Source organism: Taeniopygia guttata, chromosome Z, assembly GCF_048771995.1.
Source record: "Taeniopygia guttata chromosome Z, bTaeGut7.mat, whole genome shotgun sequence".
Taxonomy (NCBI): Eukaryota; Metazoa; Chordata; class Aves; order Passeriformes; family Estrildidae; genus Taeniopygia; species Taeniopygia guttata.
The window spans coordinates 18,790,315-18,813,388 of record NC_133063.1 but is presented as its reverse complement, the minus strand read 5'-3'; the positions used below and the strand labels follow the sequence as shown (position 1 = coordinate 18,813,388).

Genomic DNA, 23,074 nt, shown 5'->3' with positions numbered 1-23,074 from the left:
TCATAAGCTATGATCCAGTGTTATGGGAAGAATCACTTTGAATGGTGACAGTGAGAAAAAGGCGTGTCTCATTTTACATGAGCAGTAGCCATCAGAGATATTTATAACTTAATTATACCTGATTCAACAATTGTTGAGGCCATCAAGACACAGCCTCTCAGTGCCACTGGCTTTTTCAAAAGAAGTTAGAACTTTCTAACAACCTATTATTTTCAGAGCAACCTTTTCACTGATGAAATATATATCTGTATTTGTATCTCTATCAGCATTACATAATTCTGAACCATCTATCTGAAAAAAATTACCAGGCTTTAATTATTTCAGTTTTAAATTGAAAATTTTCAATCCAATCTGTTCTCAAGCAGATGAGTCATTCTTGAAAGCTTTTATAATAAAACAGAAGTTTTAGTCACCTGAATGAAACCTGCATTTTCTGGGACATAATAAAGACTCCCCACATTTCCTAGTATTTTCCTGACATTTGATCCTCAAAATACTAATTGGCAATCAGAAAACCAATGTCAGAGACTACTCCACATAAACCCACGAACAGCACACACAAAACCAGAAGTCATGTAGAAAAATGGATATACATCCTTTTCTCTCATTTAATAACAAGTATTTTCTGGAGATTTCAGACGGATAACACCTATCCTATTAAGTCAAGCCTGCCATTCTTTGGTCATTAAGGTCCTAGATAATACACTGCAATAAAATTTATCTTGCACAGAATGCTATAACAAACCACTTTTTAATTAAATACATTAAACACAAGTGAAAAACAAAGGTAGTCATTCCAACATTTGCTGCTGAGATGCCAAAGACATTTCCAGTGCTAGGCAAAAGAGCCCAAAGGTACCCTATTCTGCTAGAAAAAATCTACGGACAACTTTTCTCTTGAAACACTGCTGAGCTGAGCTAGTTTGTTCTTTCACTTGTTGACAGGATGAATATTCTAAAACTCATTTATTTAGCTTAAATATAGATATGTATACAAGCAGTTGAACTGCAGAGGTGCACTAGTATTTGGCAAATAATTACATAGAAATTTCCACCTCAACAATTATGAGATTTTAAAAGAAAACACTTAACTTTTCATAGTGAAAATGGAAAAGTAAAATATTATGATTAATTTTGTACAAAGAATTGACAAAATGCTATGCCATTTTTCAGTAACTGGAAACATGATCAGTATGCAAAATCAGAAAATCCTCAGGCCAGATATGTAATCACCTATATTTATGAAGTATCACTGTCATACCCACAGTCAAGTCAGCCACACCAAAACCTCTATAACCAGTGCATAAAAGCAAATTAAGTGCAATGTTCCTGACACACCACTTTTGAGAAGAATTTTCAAAGTTCCCTACCAGGCTTTTTTGCAGCAGTGAATGTTCTGTTCTAACTATGGGCTCCGAGGGGAAAGATGCAGACAAGGCAGGATCTATTAGCTACTTCTATAAATTCTACATTATAATAGTGAAAATGTAAATAAAGACAGGTGTTCAAAATTAGGTTTTAAAGTGCTAACATAAGACCAAGATGATGATGATAATAACAACAACAATAATTTTAACCCTCTCCTGATCAGGTTTGTAATTCTTCAAATTGCAAGAAAATTATTTTGATACACAAAGGATTTGAATAATGCATACAACCTTCTTCATCCTTTTTACCACTAGGACTTTTTCTGCTTTTATTTTTTCCTGGCACATTTGTACTGAGAGAAATAATCCATATTTATTTTAATACATATTTGATACTGCTGTTTAATTTTCTAACTGAAGTGTCAAAAGCTAGTATTTGCAAAAAAAAAACAACTTCCCACACTTGAGCTTAGCTGGGTTTACAACAACAAACAAACAAATACACCATCTTGGGGAAAAAAAAAAGCAAAAAGAGTAGCAGCACAAAGCATTTTGGAAATCCTAATGGGACAAAAGGTGCCTTTGTAATTGGACTGCAAAACCCTGGAAGTATTCAAGGTGACACAGTTGTGGGGGGAAGGGGAAAGCATCATATCATTGGCAGGTGCAGAATCTTTAATCTAGCATTTGAAGGCCACCATTCCCAGAATGTGGCAATTGGGCTAACAGGATTGACACTGGGGAACTCGTTCAGCAAGTACACCAACCTCTGAATGGTGAGGATTTCTCTCAGCAGCTGCCTGAATGTCAATCAGCTGAAGGGGAATGTTACAGAGGTCACAGTTTGGGGCTGTTCTCTATGCCTGACATTTCTATCCATTAGTCAGGAAGACAATGAGAGAGGGACAAAGCCCAAGCATTACCATAGTCCCATTCAGTGGTAAAACAAAATTGAGGGGAGTGGGAAAGGCCTCTAGACACAAAATGATCAACAGAAGAACAACTCAACCTACCCTCCTCAAGGGAAAAATCAGGAGAGTGCCACAGCAATGAACAGTCCCAGGCTACAGGGACAGTGACAGCTCCGAGAGGGAAGGTTAATCCCACACAAAGACATCATTTTTCAGTTCAACACTAAAGTTTAGCAAAGCTTATTTCTAAACAAAACGGAATGTCTGTGTTTGACCTTGTGGGCAAGGCCTTTCAATGTGAATAGCCTGGGTTTAAAAAATTCCAAAAGGCAATTACAAATCATAGGAACAGTGGTAGAACATTATAAATAAAGAAAATTATAATTCAGTTATATAAAATAATGAACATTTAGATTAGAGTATCTATTAACCCATCAATCTATAGCACAAGGAGATAGAGGCTAATCTAGAAGATAAGCACTAATATCCAGGAAATACGTTTCTGATAAAACCACAGCTAAAGCAGCCTTGTCTATCACTTAGGTTGACAGTCTTCATCTCTGTACAACAGGCAAATTAAAACCAGTGACATTTTGCAAACATAAAATCCCTGCATTTAGAGGGGGAACTTGGGTTAAGTAACCTAAATAGAGCAAAATTATTTGAAATCTACTTTTGACTTTGATACTTCTTCAGTGTTAAAAAATTGCTTAACTCAATTTGCCTCTAAATATTAAATTCAGGAAAGAATTAATAATTTTTACTAAAACACTCATATAAACTAGAGGAAAAAGCATCACACATGGTTCACCTTCACACAAACTCCATGGTTAATACAGGCATGTAGTTTAAGCATAACTCTGCAGGAACGAATTGAGTACAAACTGACACCAAAAGTTTAATTACCTACAGAGACAGGCATTCAGGATCTAAAAATAATAAGGAGATACCCGTAAAAAGCTGAGAGAGACTAAACACTGTCTGACAACATGATTTGTCAGGAGCTGGAATTACATTGACAAATTCAGCCCTTCACTTAAAGGTAGGTAGGATCATGCAGGTCAGTGCCGCTTGGGAACACTGATCGCCAGGTCCTCATGCATAAATATGGAAAAAAATTTAAAAAAATAATAATCCTGAGAGAACTGAGTCTCCAGATTCCTATCTCCTTGAAAGTAATGAATGCAACATATTCTTGTGAACAATGGCTTATTTCTGTAATCATACTTACAGGTTTTTTTTCAACACTGTACCTCACTAGTGATTTTTATATACCCTTCAATCTCTCCTTTGCCTTAGGAAAAGGGCACTGAAACTCATGGTCCATGAACAGGCTTTTAACAAATTTGGAAGGTGAATTAAGTAAAAACATCTGTAAACCAAACACAAGAGATACTATATACCAGACTGCCAACATTTTGTGGAAACACTTCTGATAGAAATTGAAATTTGATTTCTTAACCTTTTAATTTAAAATTCACAACAAACACTTTACAATTCAAGTAAAAGAAAAATATCTTTTTTCTCTAAATAGTTCATTGACACAAACTAACACAAATAGCAAATTCTGAGTAAACAAATGAGAAAAACCCCCAGAGTCATTCAATTGCTGCAAATTTGTTCCTCTTTGTAAGATTGCTGCTATTGCAGTGGCAAACAAAATTTTAAAGGCCTGTGTGCATGACACAAGTGACATAGTAGAAAACCATAGGGTTTGAAAGGTGAAGGTTTCTGCATGGTTGTATGGTCCGATTTTTTCTTTCAGGAAGGAATATTCTCCCAGTGTTTCAATAAATGTAAGGAAAGACGAAGTTTGCATATCCTCATACATGAGAGCTATGGACTTTAACGGTCAAAAATATTTCCTCAAAACATGTAATATTTGGTATTAGCATCCACAATACATACACTAATGCTAAGTTTTATAACAAATGAAGTTACTAGGAGGTGTTTTTTCATACACCTTCTAATAACTTCATTTAGTTATGAAGTGATACAGGAGGCCACATGTCAGAGTTAAAACAAAATCCTGAAGAAATGGAAATAAAAATATTGCTTATATTTAACTGGTTCATCACACATATATTTAGAAGAATATATGTAAGTTCCATCTATGCACCCCTGATCTGTAATCACTCATGATTAAAACAAAAAGAGGGCAAGCTCCGGTTATATTGCAATGAATCTTGCATACAGAAATTAGGTCAGCATGCTTCTTTTTCTCACTATTGATAACTATAAAAAGGTAGGCTCTTACCTTTCAAAACTAAGTTAATAAAAGAGCCATGATATGTATTCATTTATTTGTTTGGGGTTTTGTCTTGCTTTAATCACACTATCTTACTAACTTTTTTGGTAACTCCTTTCTGAAAAACTATCCCCAAATTACTTACAATAATAACTATTTTTCAATAATGTGAATGCAAAACCATTGTAAATGACAAATTCTTTGAGCCTAAGGGCTCATTTTTCACAATTGATCATCAGTTTGCTTAAATATATAACACTACCATAGTGTATTCGTTTCCCTGTAAAAGCAGATTTTTCAACAATAAGATATGTCTCTGGAAAAAATAAAATCTTTAGCTAAGCACTGGGCAATAGAAAAAATATTTAAGAGATCATTTATAAAGGGTGAAATCAAAGCATGAAAAATGAAGGGCTACAAATTAAAGCAACCTATATCCAGACAGTTCACATACAAAAGTGTAAAAGAAAAACAGAACTTCAGTCCTGGTCTTCAATCCCAACTTTCGAATACTATTGCTGTTTCCTCTACTGTACACTCTTCCACACAATTGGGCATTTCAAATCTTCAAACCATTTCAGAGCTACCCTATTGCAGATAGCCACCTGCAAATGGACTGTTCCACTTTTAATGCCAATTCATTTCAGTGTCCCCTAAACATTTGTGTTTACCTTGACAAAAATACGATGTTGTTCTTCATGGATGGAAAGCTATTTCACAGCTTTATCTAAATTCAAAAAAGTATAGTATTACTTTTAATCAATCTTGTCTGGCGGTAAGATTAATATCCCAGGACAAAAGACCAGTTGACTGAAAAATTTTATTTTTCCGTATTATTTTTCACAAAGCACTCGAGAAATTTCAGCTTCTGACTTAAAAAGAGTAGAAGAAAAAAAAATTGACTTTTTCAGATATCATTAGTATTAAGTGTTCTTTTCCATGGAATAGAGCAGATGCTATAAAGCTACTGAGGAGTGAACTACAGATTCCTGAGAGGAAAATGCAAAAAAACCCCCCAAAAATAATAAAAAATTAACAAAATAATAATAAAAAAGTTATTCCTACCAACACCCACAGTTTTTCTTTAAATATACTGGTATATTGAAAATAATGTCAACATTAAGACATTGGCCAGGATGGCAGGAGAGAAGAGTATCATTTTTAGGTTTGTCACAAATTTTCTGAATGGCTGGTGTAAAAGGATTCATTGTCCTGCACCTGCTACTGCACAACATATAACATTGTTACAGTATCTGTAACAATAACAGACTCTGTCTTTACAGAGGATGACTAGTCTGTAAAGTTCAAAAAGTTGTTTCAACATCTACAGCTTGGATGTCATCCATAAAGAATACTACCAAGTACTGCAAAGGCTTCTAAACACAATCCTTGCCAGGTCCGAGGGTGTCTGAAGGGTCTGTTGATGACACTCAGTCAACGGGACACAGCCCCCTTTTAACTCCCTTCTTCTCCCTCCAGAGCTCTGTCTTTCTTCCTGGTTCTTCCAACAAACAATGCCAGCAATTGGGCAGCAACACTCGAACTCATCTAAGAAGACAGCACAGTTCTCAGTGCTGACTGGTCAATCAAGGGTTGCACTTGTTAACATTCTTTCTGCACTGATAAGAACAGCATTTTTTTCAACTCTGCATCTGCACAGACTGCATTAAATTTTCCTCAAAACATAAGGATTTCTTGGCCTCCTCCAATGACTTTTCCCTAGGCTCTGCTGTTCTATCACTTTCCACTATCAGCTCCTCTTTCTCCTACTTTTATATTGCTATCGCAAGCAAAATGGGGTCCTGTATTTTCCTCACATACAAGAGATAGCAGCTATGCCCATTCATACACTTTCTAATGAGTGAAAAATACACTCTTTGGTTTCAAACTTTTTCAACTTGTCCTATATTTGAGCAATCTGACTTTTACTTCTGGAGAAGCACTTTCATTGACAACCTGATTCTTTGTCTCTTTGTATCCCACCATAGCTATGAGGTATTACACAAAGCTGTCCGCTTTCCTGCTGATCTTTATTACAATGTCCTCACCATCCCTCTCTGCAAGTACTCAGTGTATAATAGCTGGTAGTTTGTAAATCCTATTAGACTTGAGAGGTCCAGAGGCCTGTACTGCCATGCCATTAGCACACCATAATCACTTAACGTAATAGCTTTATTTGTCCCTCAAACAAGAAAAATCTTCTTTTGGGAATTGCAGCTAAATAGGTCAGCACTGAACTATTTCAGGATAAAAATCTGGAATCGTCCAGGAGTTGCGAGTCCAAACTGAACCTGGACACCTTGTCTCACATCATCCCAGCTAAGATTGTCCAAGAACTGGACCACAATCAATTTGTGAAAGCACTGCATAATGTTATGTGCCATAGCGTGAGGTGCTGCACTGCTAAAGAACAAGTCACTCTCAACTCATACTCAATAATCCTGCTGCTTCAGTGACCATCTTCTAATGTCACGTTTTAATGCTTAGTTACTATCATCAGACCTGTGAGTGTTTCAGCAATTCTCAGTCTACAGAATATCAAGATATACACATATCTGGGATAAAAAAAAGTAAGAAAACATACAAAAAATTCTAGAATAGATGTATAAAATCCAGAACCTGGACAACAGAAAATACAAGTAACTCAATTGTGTTACTCACAAATTGACATAAGCTTCTGATCAAAAAAACAAACAGTGAGAACCTCACTCAGAACTTTCACGGTTAAAAAGAGAATTTCTTGATACTGGTCTCCAAATGTGGTGATTCGGGAACCCTTGTACAGCAGTGAATGATGGCTGAAATATATTAATCTGCCTATCTTTAAGGCTCAAAAAATGCCAGTAACTTTCTTTCTTCTGACTTACTCAGAACTCTACCAAACCTGAGCTAAATTTTACAGCTTGTTTTGCCTCAGGCTAACTCTGTTGAAAATTTCACAGTAAATCATTAATCTGTATTCAAGAGAAAGTCACAACAGAACAGTTCAGTTTGCCCGTTTACAAAAATCTAGCGAACTTTGCTAAAAACCACTTTATGACACCTGTGTTTAATCAGGAGTTTAAATTCTGGCTGGAATAGGCTGGCCTCCTATTCCCATGAGATACTACTCAAATTTGGCCAATTTACAAACCTTTGAAAATACACGGATTCTCAGCAGATACATCTTAGACTTTATCAGCTGAAATGTACAAAGACTTAATGAAGTATGTGTTTCCTATGCAGATGAAGGTTTCTCCTTACATTCACGTCTGGACAAGTAAATGAGAAATATGGAGGTCATATTGCTATGTGATTAGTGTGCCCCTGTGCACAAAGGAATACAAGGTAGAATAAAGCTATTCAATACAAACTCACAAGAAGAGGAAAGGAGAGTAGTAGGAAGCCAGTACATTTGGATGTAAATATTAGAACACAAAACAGGTCAGGAAACTGGCTAGAGGGAATGAAAGGCAGAAACTTGGGGGACTTTCTACTAAACCACTATCAGAATGTCCAGAAACAAAAGTAAGAGACACTACATCTCCAAAACTGGTAAGTTACTTTCTGGCAAAAGCAGTGATGGTCCAGCTTCATTCTCAGTCCAAAATGCTGACTTTATAGACACTTCACAAATGTCTATAAACAAACATACACAATTTATAAGCAGAAGCACCACCAAGATACTTCCCAGACAAGTAACTGGGATGTTGTACTGCAAACAATAAAGATTTATATGCAGTTCAATAAATGGCTGAGAAAAGGCCTACAATGAGAAGTGTTTGAAAAGCTACTGCTATCTCACAATCCATTTAATAAGAATAGTCCGCAGTACTGTGGACTGAAGCATCCTTGAGAAAAAACATTCTAGTTAAAATAAATAATATTAATACTATTTAATTAGCAGCTCAGATTGTGGATAAACACTGTACTAATTAAAAAATTAAGTAAACAAAAATAACAACCTTCCCAGCTCCACAGAAAAGTAGGCCATATAATCCAAAGTACACTCATAACTTTTTTACTGCATACAAAATTAGTTAGGATTGTGAAAAAACACCATATTTACATAAAAACTTCAGTAAAGGCTTACACACAAAACAGTATGTCAGAACATCATGAAACAGATGCAAGGTCTGTTTACATATTCTTGTTTATAATTCTTCATGCTTTTTTCTGCTACTTGAACATTCATTAGACTATTACATTTGGCTATATTTGTAATAGACATTTGTCTATTACATTAGACTATTATATTTAATTTTCAAAACAAAACACATTTGACATATATAAGATGGAGTTATTTTTAAACAACCCCTCAGTATGTACAACATGTACATGAGGACTTATGTGAAGTCTGTCAAAAAACCGTAATCAGTTTCCATGCATTTATGATACATAGAGGCACACTGTTCCTAAATCTTTCACAATTATTGTAAGACACGATAGCGAGGAAATAACAAAGAAGCAAAAATTCCATTCCAAAACTTTAAAAAAACCAAACCAAACCACCACATAATCATCTTTTCTACACCTCAAAAGTTTTTACAGCCGATCTAGTGGATTCTCCTTTTTATTCCTCCCTAGAAGGCTTGAACCCTTGTCTTGCCGGTTCAAAAAATTAAAAACAGTAAGAAAAACTTCCCATTTAATTTGTTGCTGAACTAGATTTTAATACTACCAAAAAGAGCAGTATGCATTACTAGTTTATTACTCCAGAAAGAGCTTTCAAAAAACAGTGTTCATACATCCCTGCGTGCATGTACCAGTTTGCAGGGATCCATAACCTGCAAAAAGTCTGCACGCTTTTTACAAGAAAAAAGTTTGATGAAAATAGGGTTAAAAATAGGTCTACTAGTAAACCAGCATATACAGATGTGCCTTAACATCAGCTTCATAACAAAATTAAAGGGAGCACATTTCAATGTCACTATTACCATAAATGTCTCATGATTGCAAACACACTTGTAAAATTTGCAACTGCAACCTTCTCTTTAAATTTTCTTTTTTTTTGTCCTGTGGTGATACCACATTAAAATTCCCAGTTTTGAGTAGTATCTTAACAGATATAGATCCTGAATATCACCACAGTAAATATATCACAATTTTGACACTGATCCAGGTAGGAGAAATAGACATATTTCATTTAACTGAGGACATGGTACAGCAAAAATTTTTGTTCAGGTTCTATAAAGCTGCCAACTGTCATTCCTAAGACTATTTAGGTTTTAAAGAATTATCAACTATTTCTACAAGTTCTATGAGTTTGCTACTCACAAGCACGTCCAGAGGATAAAACACAGCATACAACAGTTATATCAAATTAAACCACAAAGCAAGTTAACCTGTATGACATTTGAAACATTACTAGCTTTTAGAAATAGTCAATACACCTCCTTTATAATATATCACAAATTACTGGGCTCCAAGAAAACCGTAACATGAAGTAGTACTTTTCCATGCTATAAAATACAATCAGCATTTCCAAAAACACAGAAGTCACATGCAGCTTCCAAATCCAAAACACATAAGAAATTAACTATTATTTTTCCTGAATGTTCCATACCTACTATTATAATTTATAAAACTGAAAAGTTACAACTAACTAGACAATTAGGATGCACTGTACCTTTCTTTACATACACATGTATATACCTGCATACATATACACATCTAGAGCACTTGAGAAAGCAATGTTTTTTAATTGAAAAAATGTAAATTGGAGAAGAAAAATTGCTACAGAAGAAGTACTTGCCTACCTGCAAATGTATAATGAACACCATAAAACCACTACCATTAGGAAGTAAAGTATAAAACAATCTTGATTACATTTTAAAATAATCTCTCAAAGAGAAACACAAGGACTTGATAGAGAAATGAGTAACATTTTCAAAATACCAGTAACATGGAACTGGTAAGAAGTCAAAGTAGGAAATATTTATTTCAATTTTCTTTGGTATTTACAGATAATTTTCTATTGGAGCCCTAGTCAAAGCCTAAACAACCTCCCACAGAATTTTTTCTATAAATAAGACTATAAGAAGCATCTTCATTTCCACCAGAAAAACATTAAAACAATTCTTATTTATCTAAGATGGAAGGTATTTGAACAGCTCAGTCAGCTGTACTTCCACTACTCTCTTTTTCATACCTGCATGAAACCATTTTTAGAGAAATAAATTAAATGTACCGAAAATCTCACAAAACAACATATGTAGAGAAGGTGGATATACAGTAGGAGATGGGAGGTTTATCTGAGTCAAAAATATCTGGACTGTGTTATTTTAAGAAAGGTTTCAAAATGAAGCAAAAAAGAAACACAGTGAATATAAATATAAATAAAACATGGTGAATATAAATACAACAAATAAAATGAAAAATGCCAAAATTAACAGAAAATATCAAATTGATTACATTTTTCTAACACATAATCAAAGACAGCAGTTGTTTGATTCAATGTGAGGCATTAATTAATAAATGCTATTTTAATGAATTGCAGTAATAACTGTTTTCAGTATTTGACAATAACAACACTGTAACATTAAAATGGAATCTCAGAGTTGCTTATTTTTATCATCAGCTTGTATCTATCAGTTGAATATTAGGACTCACATAGTCCTAAATTCAGTATAAATATCACTGTTCATGAACCAGGGCTGTCAAGTCTTGAAAATCCTGTATCTGATCTCAACCATGCGTGATGTGGAAGATGCATATTACACATGAGTAGCTTCTGCACTTCATGCTAAAGCCTCCTGTTATCAGCATTCAGTAACTCATTCCAGAGGACTCAATCACATTACCCTCAACACTGGAGGAAGAGTTGGGATTCAAAACACAGGCTCAGATACTGAGGGTCAGCAGAAACTCAATCACCTGTGCACTGAAGCACCATGGATATTTTCTGCTCGTATTTTTCGAATTATTTTTAGAAAAAAGAGTATTTACTTACAAGCTAAGTATATCTACTCTTAAAAAAATCTTAAAATGCCAGTGGGTAACACCTAGGAGGAAAAGTTTACAATAAATGATAATATTTAATACAATCACATTTTTTTAGGATTCTTTTAAGTATTAAAAAGTAAGCAACAGTATAAGACCATTACACTATTAAGTGCAACTCTGTCTTTCACAGCTAAAAGGACAATTAAAATCAACAACTACCAAAAAGGAAAAAAAAATGGATAAAAACCTCCAAGTTGTTTTCCCTCATATACCAGCCTATATTTACACCCAAGCTTCATTATCTGTTCTATCCTCCAAAGCAATCTGAAGTCTCAGATTGCCTGTGTCATGGCAGAGAGGAGGCTTCAATGTAGCACACAATATAACAGGTTAAGCTATCTGTGCCAATCTCTCATTCTCCTAAGAGGATTAGCACGGCAATATGCTAGAACAAATGGTTGTGAATACGAAAGATGGTACAGCTGGTCTTCCCCAAAAATAATCATCCAGCTGATTAGCCTCAAAACAGGTTTACTCCTTGAATGTTGCTGGGATGAAAGGAAATGAAATTTACAAGCCCAGAATTAAAAAAGAAAGCTAACTACAAAAACCTCCTATACACTGACATGTTTAAAAATTCTAGGTTTATAAAGGTTAACAAACATAAAAGGGATTGTCACCATTCCATTTTTTTTCCATCAGGAAAAAAAAAAGTAATCACTGAAAATTGAGTACTTCCATTTTCCTAGTGACATATTCCACACTGTTATGTCTAATTTCTCTGTTTAACTCTACACAAAAGCACACTTGTTTTTAATAAATATGTCTTGTGCAACTCAACTCTTCTCAAGAGGGAAAAGAATTGCCTGGGATGGGTAAAAATAAAGCAACACTATTTATTAATTTTGTATAAGTTATCTACCACCCTAGAGATTCCTTGAAGGGGAAGAACATGTCTGAATTTCACCATAGAGTGCCACAGGCACAGAGTGAGAGAAACTAAACAAGCACATCCTGAAGGGAGAGAAAATGCCTGCAGCAGTAAATGACCTACCACATACCTCACTCTCAGGGTTTTTGATGTAATAATTTGTTCATTTTAGGAAAAAGACGACAATTACCCACAGTTTTAGTTTGTTTTAACAGAATTATTAAACTTTTAAAAGTTTTTGATCAAAAGGGACATACATAATTCCAAAGATCTTTGTATTTTCAAAAGGTTACAATCTTTTGCTAATTTGCATAACAAAGTCTTTGTTGTATCTGTCTTCTTATTACCTGAAGCAGTAACGTGCATTATTAGAACAGTACTAAAGTAGTTAAGCAGAAAGCATAAAAATCTTTTATTTGAATTCCTATGCATTAAAGTTAGGATCTCCCAGATCAATGTACAGTAAATAATGGGTAATTTCATTTAAATATGTATTTCATTATATGAATAAGTAAGTGTTTATCTCATCATTGAATTGTTAAGTCTTTTAAGTATTGATTCATTTGAAAACTTAGAGTATTGGCAATTTAGTGTAATATTAAGCACATACATATACCATACTTATACTGACACACTCTTTCCAAGGTATATATTATAAAGAATACAATTTACACATTATAATACATTAAGATTGTCTAGGTGACAGTTTAGCCATGTGTAGATATAATAAGTCAAAAGACAATTTTAGTATTTTTAAATAGGTATTAAATATTTTTAAATGATAGTGAATTGACTTCTTTAAAAAATATTTCAAAATCGCAATCGTATTTTTGATTCCTGTACTAATATTCTCCTGAATGAGAACACCAGTGCTGGCTACTGATCTTTTTCAAAAAGTAAAATGAAGCTAATCACTTAAGATTAGACCAATGAACAATTAGATAGATCAATGAACAATTAATAGGTCACCCCATATTACAGAAGAGGAATCTTAATAAGTAAAGAGCATTCCTCTTAAAATTAATGCTTCAAACAATGCTGGAGCATGTCCAGACAAGGCCAAGAGAGCTACAGAAGGATCTGGAGCATGAGAAGAGCAGCTGAGGAAGCTGGGGTGTTTGGCCTGGAGAAAAGGAGGTTCAGGGGAGACCTTGTCAGTCTGTACAATTTCCTGAAAGTAGGGCATAGCCAAGTGGGGGCTGGTCTCTTGTTCCAGATAATAAATGATCAGATGAGAGGATATGGCTTCAAGGTATGCCAGGAAGAGTTTAGATTGGATATAGCAAAAAATTTATTCACAGAAAGGGTTGCCAACCCCTGGCACAGGCTGTAGAGGATAGTGGTGGTGTCATCCCTCCTGAAGACATTTGTAAGATGTGTACATGTGGCACGTAGGAATATGGCAGACTTGACAGTGCTGGATAAACAGTTGGATTCAATAATTTTAGAAGTCTTCTTCAACCTTAATGATTCTATGGTTTGGTTTATCATGCTGACACTTTCAAAAATCAATATTTACACTATCATTGACAAGATCACCTGAAAAGAAAATGTTGCCAAAAAAACCATATGAAAGGTATTTGAAAATCTCTATTCCACTGTCAGATAAGCACATTTGCATAGTGTATTACATTACCTGAAAGTAATGCCCAGCAAAGCTTTTATCTGAAATTGTACCGCACTGTGAAGGTACTGACTGCCCCACCACAGCTTTACTGGACAATCCCACACCTGCTTCAGCAAAACAGCTAAAACTAGATGTTACTTTTATGTACTGTACTCAGATATAAATAACCATGAAGCTATGACACTTCCACAGACCCAAATTCTCGAAATAAAAACAACACTGGATTACAACTATGCAATTACAACCACAAATAATTTCTGCATTTCCAAGTACAATCACACTAGTATGTATTTACTCATCGATCTTCCAAATGACACACATACCATGAATTTAAAAGAAAAAATAAATTGAAAATCTGCAAAGAAACAGAAAAAGCCCCACTGCAATTTCAGAGCAATTAACATGTTCCACAGCCAGCTTGCCACAAGCATATCCCCAAAACCACACAGAAATACTCTCACCTTGCTGGATTTGAGACTAGTCTATACTTTCTTGCTCATGTGTTGTGACAAGTCTGTATGCAGAATAATCTCTACCAAAAAACCTATTCTGGTGGTACAGATCTCATTCCAATATAATTTATTAGAAAATACAATGTTGTACTTCTCAAAAACATTGGTTATGTACTTGCTAAAGCCTTGTTTAGTTACTGTTGCAGAGTATTGTCTGTGATTTTATTTCCCTTAAGAAAAATAACAAGTTCAAATAAGCAAATAATTAATGAATAGTAAGAACCTTTTATTCCAAAGCCATTTATACGTTATTCATTGACATTTTGTACAGTAGGCATATTCTATACCATGTATGAAAGCACCATTATTAGTCAGGCTTTGCCTTTCAAAAGAGCTGCTTTAATAAAAATTATTATATGAAAAAATATCATTAAAAACTCAATAAATTTCTCCTAAAATCTGAAATTATCAAACACAATTATTGCAAAGTGAGCTAAATTTCAGTATAAACCTCTTCATCTTTTTAATATGGAATGTCCATATAATGCTGTTTAGACCTAAATTTTAAAATTATTGAATGTATATTACAATTTAAACTTATTTATTAAGGTTCAAAGTTGCAAATGTTTTGTTAGCTAAAATGACTAGAATAAATGTGTGTGTAGGAAATGTGAAAGTTAACAAATTTGAAGTTGTATTTTTATGTAGAATTTAATCTTAATTCTTACAGTTATTAGACTTTATAGACAATAAGACTACAAAATTAATGCACTGTCTTAAGTAAATCACATTACTTTAGAAGCAGATTGAGTCTGTAATACTGCACACATTGAAACAAAAGCTCATAGTTTGAAAAACAAACAGGAAGGAAAATACAGTACACATGTAAACCTGACCTATCTCTAATCTTTTCTTTTCAAACTTGGCTACTCAAGAATCTTCAACTAATTATTCCATTTTATTGATGGCATTTTTCCCAAGGGAAGTTATTTAAAAAGTTTAACCCCATGAGCAAGTCATGGCTTCTCCTGCCTTTGAAAGTGTCAAGTGCATTGATTATAACTGCAGGAAGTGTTACCTTCTACCCAGAGAATCTCACCCTGCACAATCTTAAACACTGTCTCTCTCCCAAAATGGCTTTGATTCAGCAATTCAGACCGCTTCAGCTGATATTAAAGGCAGAAGCACCACAGAAAAGGGATCAGCAGTTAAAACGAAATACAAAGAGGAAAAAGCCCAGATCTTGAATATAGTACCACAAAGCTTGAGAGAAAAGCAGATTTGAAAAAGACATCAGAGTGACTAAAAAAAGAACAACATGACAGAAATTAAACAAGATTTTTATGTTCCCCTTCTATGCATTTAAACTCGTCTCAACCTCTATTGAAATTCTGATCATACCCAAACCCCAAGGCTTTTGACATACTTTCAAAAATCCACACCCCTTCTTACTCTTTTTTAAGTCCCCAGAGTCACTGTTGGGTATCCAACACGTTGAATGGGGGGGAAGGGTCATGGTGGGGAAAGGAAGAGTCCTAATATGCATATGATAAAAAAGGTAATTTTAACTCCCATTAAACTCTTTCCTTAAAATGACGGTCACTATTTTAAATGTTCACTGTGTGTCCTTAACCTATTACTTACCCAATTAAAAAATGGCTGAAATAGTTTGACTGGAGAAAAAAATATTTTCAAGCCACATTTACCCAAGTATTCTTATCTTGAACAGTGATTTTCTTAGGTCAATGACAAAGTACAAGCAAAATAACACAAGGTGCTACTGGAGTCTAAAACACAACAACCAGCAGAATAAAATAGGACGAAGCAATCTCTAAATATCTCTACATTATCAAATTAGGTAGCCTGGAGAATGGTAAGAATGTAATACACACAATTAATACAACAATGGCAAATGTATCTGGGAAAGGATGCACTAAATTCCAAAGAGACTTTTAGAATTGTAAGCGTGGGGCTTTTTTTCCAGTTCAGTCATGACAGGGCCAGAAGGTAATGATACATCTGCCACAATGCAACAAGCAGACCTGTCTTCTGTCAAGAGTTGAAATCATAAAGGAATAAGCTGTCGTTAGCAAACCCTCTCCAAACAGTAGAGCTGTCATCTCATTGTTTTCCTCTGTTGGCATGGGGGCTGGTGTGGGTTTATATACCCTGTCAGCTCAGTATTAGTCTAAGCTGTTAACCTTTTCCTGAATTTCTGGCTTAACATTTTAACTCCTTTACAGCTTATCATGTATTACTATGTATTTTGTGATCAATTAATATTGCTTTCAACTGTGCAAATTTTCCTTCTATCTGCTTGGTGACTACAATTTGAGAGATTATTAATCCCTCAACAAATGTTTTTGAAGTAATTAAATATACTGCTTTTCAAATTTTCTTTCCAGAGTATGGTGGATTTAAAACCAAATAGATGTGGCTCATTATTTAGTAATACACTGTGATTTGGGTTTATGTTTTTAGAGAGATCTCAAAAGATCATCCAAAAACTTTTAAGTTTTCTTAGTATAATCACCACAAAAGTGGGAGTTCTAAACACAGGTTTTCTCTGCTAAAAAGAACTTCACAAGCCACACTAGTTCTGTGGTTTAACAGAATGAATAAATCAAGTAACTATACCGCAGTCAGAAAAGTAGCATTTGAAATAAAACAGTATAGCAAATTATTGCCCATTTTAGCGAAAGTCAATGATTCAGTAACATAGTAGAAAAACAAATAAGATTGTGATTGCTCTGGCATTGTAACTGACCATTAATAAATAAATTAGGTATTTAACATCCTTCTGCAACAATACACACAGAAGACATAAAAGGCACATGAATATTAGTATTCCGTGGCAGAACTAACTGCAGTGAAATGTCAGCTGTTTTTTTTTTCCCCAGAAAGTGTCACTTGGCCATATTATTGATACTATGCTAAACTTGTATAAACTATGCTAAACCTGTACACACCAAAAAGTATGTTTGTCTAACAACATATTCTATACTTAAAAGTCAGATGTAAGAGTCTTTTTAGCAATAATTTTTGTTAGTGTAATTTAAACCCAGCATAATTTCTGGGCAACGATATGTAAATATCCACTATTGAAACTGACTGATTTTTATGAAGTGGAAAAAGAGAATAAAAAAGAGCGTGTGTTATCATACTAGTTACAAACCACTAAGACTATTAAATCACATAAAATTTATAGTGGGAAAATTTACTGCTGTGGCACTGAATGATTTTGTTGTTCCATTCAACTGTCTTACAAAACTAATGACATATTACTGCATCCTGACAAAAGTAATAACCCTCACCAATTCTCAGTAAATATTGCCAACCTGACAGTTTTGTACAAATGAATGACAATATTTTGACCAAAGAGAACAGAGATTGTACAAAAATGATGAGCAAGATAAACACAACAGACAACTGAAACTGAAAATCATGTTTTACCCATCATTAAGGAATCATTTCCACAGCTAATACCCATCTCCTGCAAAGCTTTGGCTTTTTGCTTGTTTATGTAAAGTCTGATTTTTAGGTGCTGCTCTATTTCTTCTAAAAACTTGTCCAGGTTCTTTGAAGAACGTATTTTCCAGCAAGATGTCAAGTATCAATTCTCATTTAAATAATAATACAAGTATCTAAGATATCTTAATATCTGAATTTTAAATAAGGCAACAATTCTTTGATGGTTTTAAATTTTTCTTTAATAAATAAGTGACAGTTGCTGTGGTTGAATTTTGTTATCATCCCTGGGACCACAGATATCTTAGGTAATAAATGTACCCAATTTCCGAAGACTCAGAAAACACACCGTGTTTCCCTGTACTTATGCAGTAAGGTGATATCCTCTCTATTCCCTACAGGAAAGGTATCAAAGCAGTACTCCCAAACTCTTCCCAATCTCCAACCAAGGCAAGCTGAGCTTGTTTCCCCAGTGAACAAATTTCGTCTCTAAGTACAACTTCAGTCTCTCCTTCTCCAACTAAGTGAACAAGGGGCTCCTCAACAACTGTTATGAAACAAGGACCATAAAATGTTTAATTCTTGGCAGGCCAAGTATATGACCACATCACTAAATTGAAGAATTTGCCTCTGTCTTTCATCACCTTTTCCTGGCATTATTCCAGTTATTGAATGTTTAATGATTAAACAATAACTGATCTGAGAAGACATCACTGTACAAACCTGGATGAGCCATTTAGGCCAAATATATTAGAGACAGATGAAATTTACTCTTTTAATCTGCATTTATTTATTTATATAATTTACATTTACTTTTTTATAAAAAGTGGAATATCTTCAGAGCAGAATTCTCATTATAAATGGAGTAGTCACTCATTCCCAGGGGAGAGACTTGAACTTCAGTCTCTCATGCACCAGATAACTGCTTCTGTGAAAAATCAGTGTTTCTCACTAGAGAAAGCTTCAGTAGAAAATTTCTATTTTAACAAAATAGAAAATCTATGCACTATTTTTGTACTGTATTTACAGGACATTGCCAGTTTATTTTGTTTTAAATATATTTTCTAGTATTTGTTTTAATTTAGCTTTTGGTACATTCTTAGTGCCTTACTAGAATATTTTTCTGTTTCATACTTGTTTTTCTAAAATAGGGTTTTGTCCTACCACACTTTAATGTATTTACATATGTTTTTCACATTGCGTACAATTTTCTCCCTCCTTCTTTTCTGACAATCTGTTCCCTAACTAGTTGCTTATTTGTTCTCCTTATATTCGTTCACATTTCAACATTTCTTTTACACTACCAAGTTTCAATTTTCAAATTAACAAAATAATGTTATCTTTTCATATAAACCCTTGTCAACTAGTGATAATATCTCTTACTCAAAAGACTGAATCTAAACAATAGGGGTAGATATAAAACATGGAATGAGAAGCATTACCTATAGGAATTGCACAGATGAAAAGAAAAATATATTTATAGCTACTTGAATTCTCAACAGGATTTTTCTCTTCAAATCTTTCCTCTGCAATGTGCAGAAGCCCCAAAATACTAGAATTTTAAAATAGAAAATTTTAAGTCTGTACATTGCTCCCTTGTTCCACACATGCTTGAGAGGCGGGGTTTCTTAATTCTTTTTTCCTCAGAAGTGTTGCATCAGAGAGAAATAGTTTCTACTCTTCCCTTAACTTCTTTTTTAGAAGTATCAGTTCATCCTGCTCATTCCTTTGCTCACTGATAACCCCAGCTGCTGCACCCCTGTTTTCAGTTTTTCCAAGACTTGAACTGAGATGAGAAGCATAGAGAAAAGCAGTAAAACTGTGGGGTTTGGCTTTTTTTTGCTTGTGTGGGCTTTTTCTTTTCTGAATTGTTCCTGCACACAGGACATTCAAGCACTACTTCTGTAATCCCTAATTTTTATTTTTTTTATTAGAACCTATAGTCAGCAAATGTCTTATTAAACTGGCTGCAATGCCTGCATGTGTTGCTAAGTCACATTAGATCATGGGAATTTTCAAATCCCACATATCATTATCCACTTCAAATTCACGTAAGCCTATTAGAAAAAAAAAATCCATGTTCTCTTGTCACCAGCACTGATGCTTTGATAAGGTCTGCTGGTTTCATTCAAGAATGAGACCTCTCCTTAGAAGAAACATAGAAAGATCTAGGAAAAAAATTCCCTACTTCAAATAATGTTGCATGAGGGACTAGCACAATTTTCATTCAGGCTATTTATCATCTAGGCTAGTTATTTTCATTTCATAAGTGACATAAGTGACTAAATCAACTAGACGACTGAACACCAGAAAAGGATGCAATTTTTACCATTATTTGTATTATATGGAGACATTACACTCAGTCTACCATAACTTCCTCCATTTAGAAATGTAATTTATATGATCTGTGCCTGACGCTGACATGATATCAGCATGTACCTTTATACATTCTCTTTTTAGTCATAACCAAATGATTCTAAATATTTTCACTGCAGTCCAACTTCCATAAAATACTACCTTATCTAACCAGATACACAACCAATTCCCAGTACAGGGATTAAAGGATACAAAAAAACAGCAACACATTTAATGAGATTAATGAATTTGATTTAACACAACTGAATACAATCTATTCTTCATTTTGCATGCAAAAAAATCACTGTAAATAGTATGTGTCCTAAACATGTAGTACACTTACCAGAATTTTAAGATGCACAAAAAGAGACAGTAGGTTTTACAGTAGATGGAATTACTGAACTAAAGAGAACTACAAATTTAAAAACCGTATTAAGGAAAAGTTCAAAGATTAGAACATAAAGTTTGCTGTACCAATGTTATTTAATGATTACATTTTGGTAAAAACATTTTCTCATTCAACAATTGGGACTTCTTCCTGTATTGTTTTTTAAAGAAGCATTCAAAATGCAAAGATAAATAATCTGGTTTTAAGTATAACAGCCATTTGAGAAAACAGAGTTTTGATCTCTGTCATACTGGCACAGACCACTGCACAAAATAAATAAAAATAACAAACCAACAAAAGAAATGTAATTTTCCTCAACTAGAAATAACCCTTAAAAATGATCTGTAAAATTAGGGTTAGTATCTCAGTTTGAAATACTCGGTCTGTCATGTTACTCAAGACAGCAGCATCCCTAGGACAGAACAAAAATGCAAGCATGTAAGCACGTACAAAAGCATGCACAAAAATTGAAGTAGCTACACCTATTTGGGTTTCTTGGAAAATGTTTTGGAACCAGCACTAGAAGTCCCATACTGGACCTACCATACATCTGTACAGCACTCAGTAATCCTGAGGTACTTTTTATTCTGTCTAAATCTGAACCTTGATTTAAAGTGAATAAAAAACTTTATGTTAGGAAAAGATAAGCCTCACTTTCACAGGCTAGATTTCTTTTTCTCACGAAGTGTAGTCTGGTACTTTGATAGTGACCAAAACAAACAAAAAATAACTTAATGGCCTAATGTTTTTGTATGTTTCCTTCCTTTGCTTTATTGAAAAAAGTACCATTTTTTATCCTGAATATTTTAAAGACAGCTGCAAAAATTACCCATCAACTGCAAAAATTAATCACCTAGCAAAATATGTAACAGTGACAATGACAACACTGATATTTACAGTAGAACATTAGCTTAACTTGGCAAGTATAATAGAAACAATGAGTCTTAAAAAAAGCTCTTCAAATGTTTACTACAGGAAGTTTCCTTTAGGCAGCAGGGTGCATATGATTAATTACTCCTGCAATGCTCCAATGACAAAAACATAACACAAATTTTCCACTATCTCTCTAATAGATATAACAAAATAGTGTCAAGAAAATGTGAATGTCTTCTATTGTCAAATATTGATAAGTAAATCAGAATGAATCGGTATTAAGTGCAAATCTGAAAAAGACTGTGCCTTTAATAAATTCAGTAAAAACAATTGCTTGTTATCATGAAAGCTCATGTTACCATTAGATTACAGCAGTCATTGTGCAGTAATATGTACAAATTAAATGAAATATAAAAGAAAACAATCCAAATTGTAACAAATTTCTGTAGTGTCTTCTGCTGCACTGCATCAGCTGCTACGGGCTCTTGTCATAGTATCAGCCATATTAAACTATATGGTGGTCCCAACACAAAATGACATGCAACTAAATTTTATTTTACTGCAAGACGGGAACTTGGTTCCTCTAGAAGAAAGTTCCAACAAAACAAAAATATTCCCATCACAATGATCACACAGTAACACATTGAATACTGACTGATAAAAAAATTAAAACATCACAGGTTCACACAGTTCTTCATGCTCAGGCACACACATGCACATCCACAGAACACACCTTACATCCCTGAACTTTCACTTACCTCAATAGCTCTCTTTATGTATGGTATTTGTGTCCCACTGTCCAGATCTTCATTAATTATGAGTCTCCTAGCCCACTGACCAGCTCTGACAACACCATTACCATGAATTAAGACCAACAGCTTGTCAGGATTTACTAATGCATCTTCACTCATAAAGATAAAGCTCTTTGGTTCAGTCTCAATTGCATCAACCTGCAGTTACAGACAACACACATTTTAATGCATCAATATAATTATTTGAAAGAAATCTGTAGTTATAAAATTATCTACCAAATTTATATAAAAACATTGACCAATAAACAATGATTTCAATGCATGTGTGTCCAGGACTAAATAAAAATAAAGCAAAATAAATATCGTAACTCTGAAACACATGAACATACAACATTTTATAACATCAATCCAAGGGATATTTAACATTAAGAAAAGGGGTAAAAGATGTGCTTAAGCCTTGAAATGTCAGTTGTTTACAAAAACTTGCAGGAAAGGAAGAAAGTCCATAAATGAGCAATAGGAGGTGGTGAGAGGGAAAGAAGTCAATAATTTCTCACCTCTGATATGCCTGAGGCAACAATAAATTCTTACATAATATGAAAAAATTATCCTGGAGAGTTCCAAATCAGCCACCTCAACAATAAATACTCAATAAGCTTGATACATAAAGGAACCAGTACTGTAAATTTGTCTGTTACAAGGTTAATAGAATCGGTCTAATAAAATATAGAAATCCAATTTGGTTTTAAATAATAGATTCATTAATAGTCCTCCTGTA

General features: G+C 34.1%; 1 protein-coding gene across 8 annotated transcripts in view; it reads right to left on the bottom strand.

Annotated features, from left to right (window-relative positions):
* The window catches only part of ARB2A (ARB2 cotranscriptional regulator A), a 254,123-nt gene that overhangs the window by 169,824 nt on the left and 61,225 nt on the right, over positions 1-23,074 (bottom strand). For 7 of the 8 annotated variants that reach the window (XM_072922382.1, XM_030258929.4, XM_072922384.1 and 4 more), the window contains one exon: positions 22,303-22,494. The exons of the other annotated variant lie outside the window; for it this stretch is intronic. In XM_072922382.1, the coding sequence (XP_072778483.1) occupies positions 22,303-22,494 (192 nt within the window). The remainder of the gene's footprint in view (positions 1-22,302; positions 22,495-23,074) is intronic. 8 annotated transcript variants of the gene reach the window in all.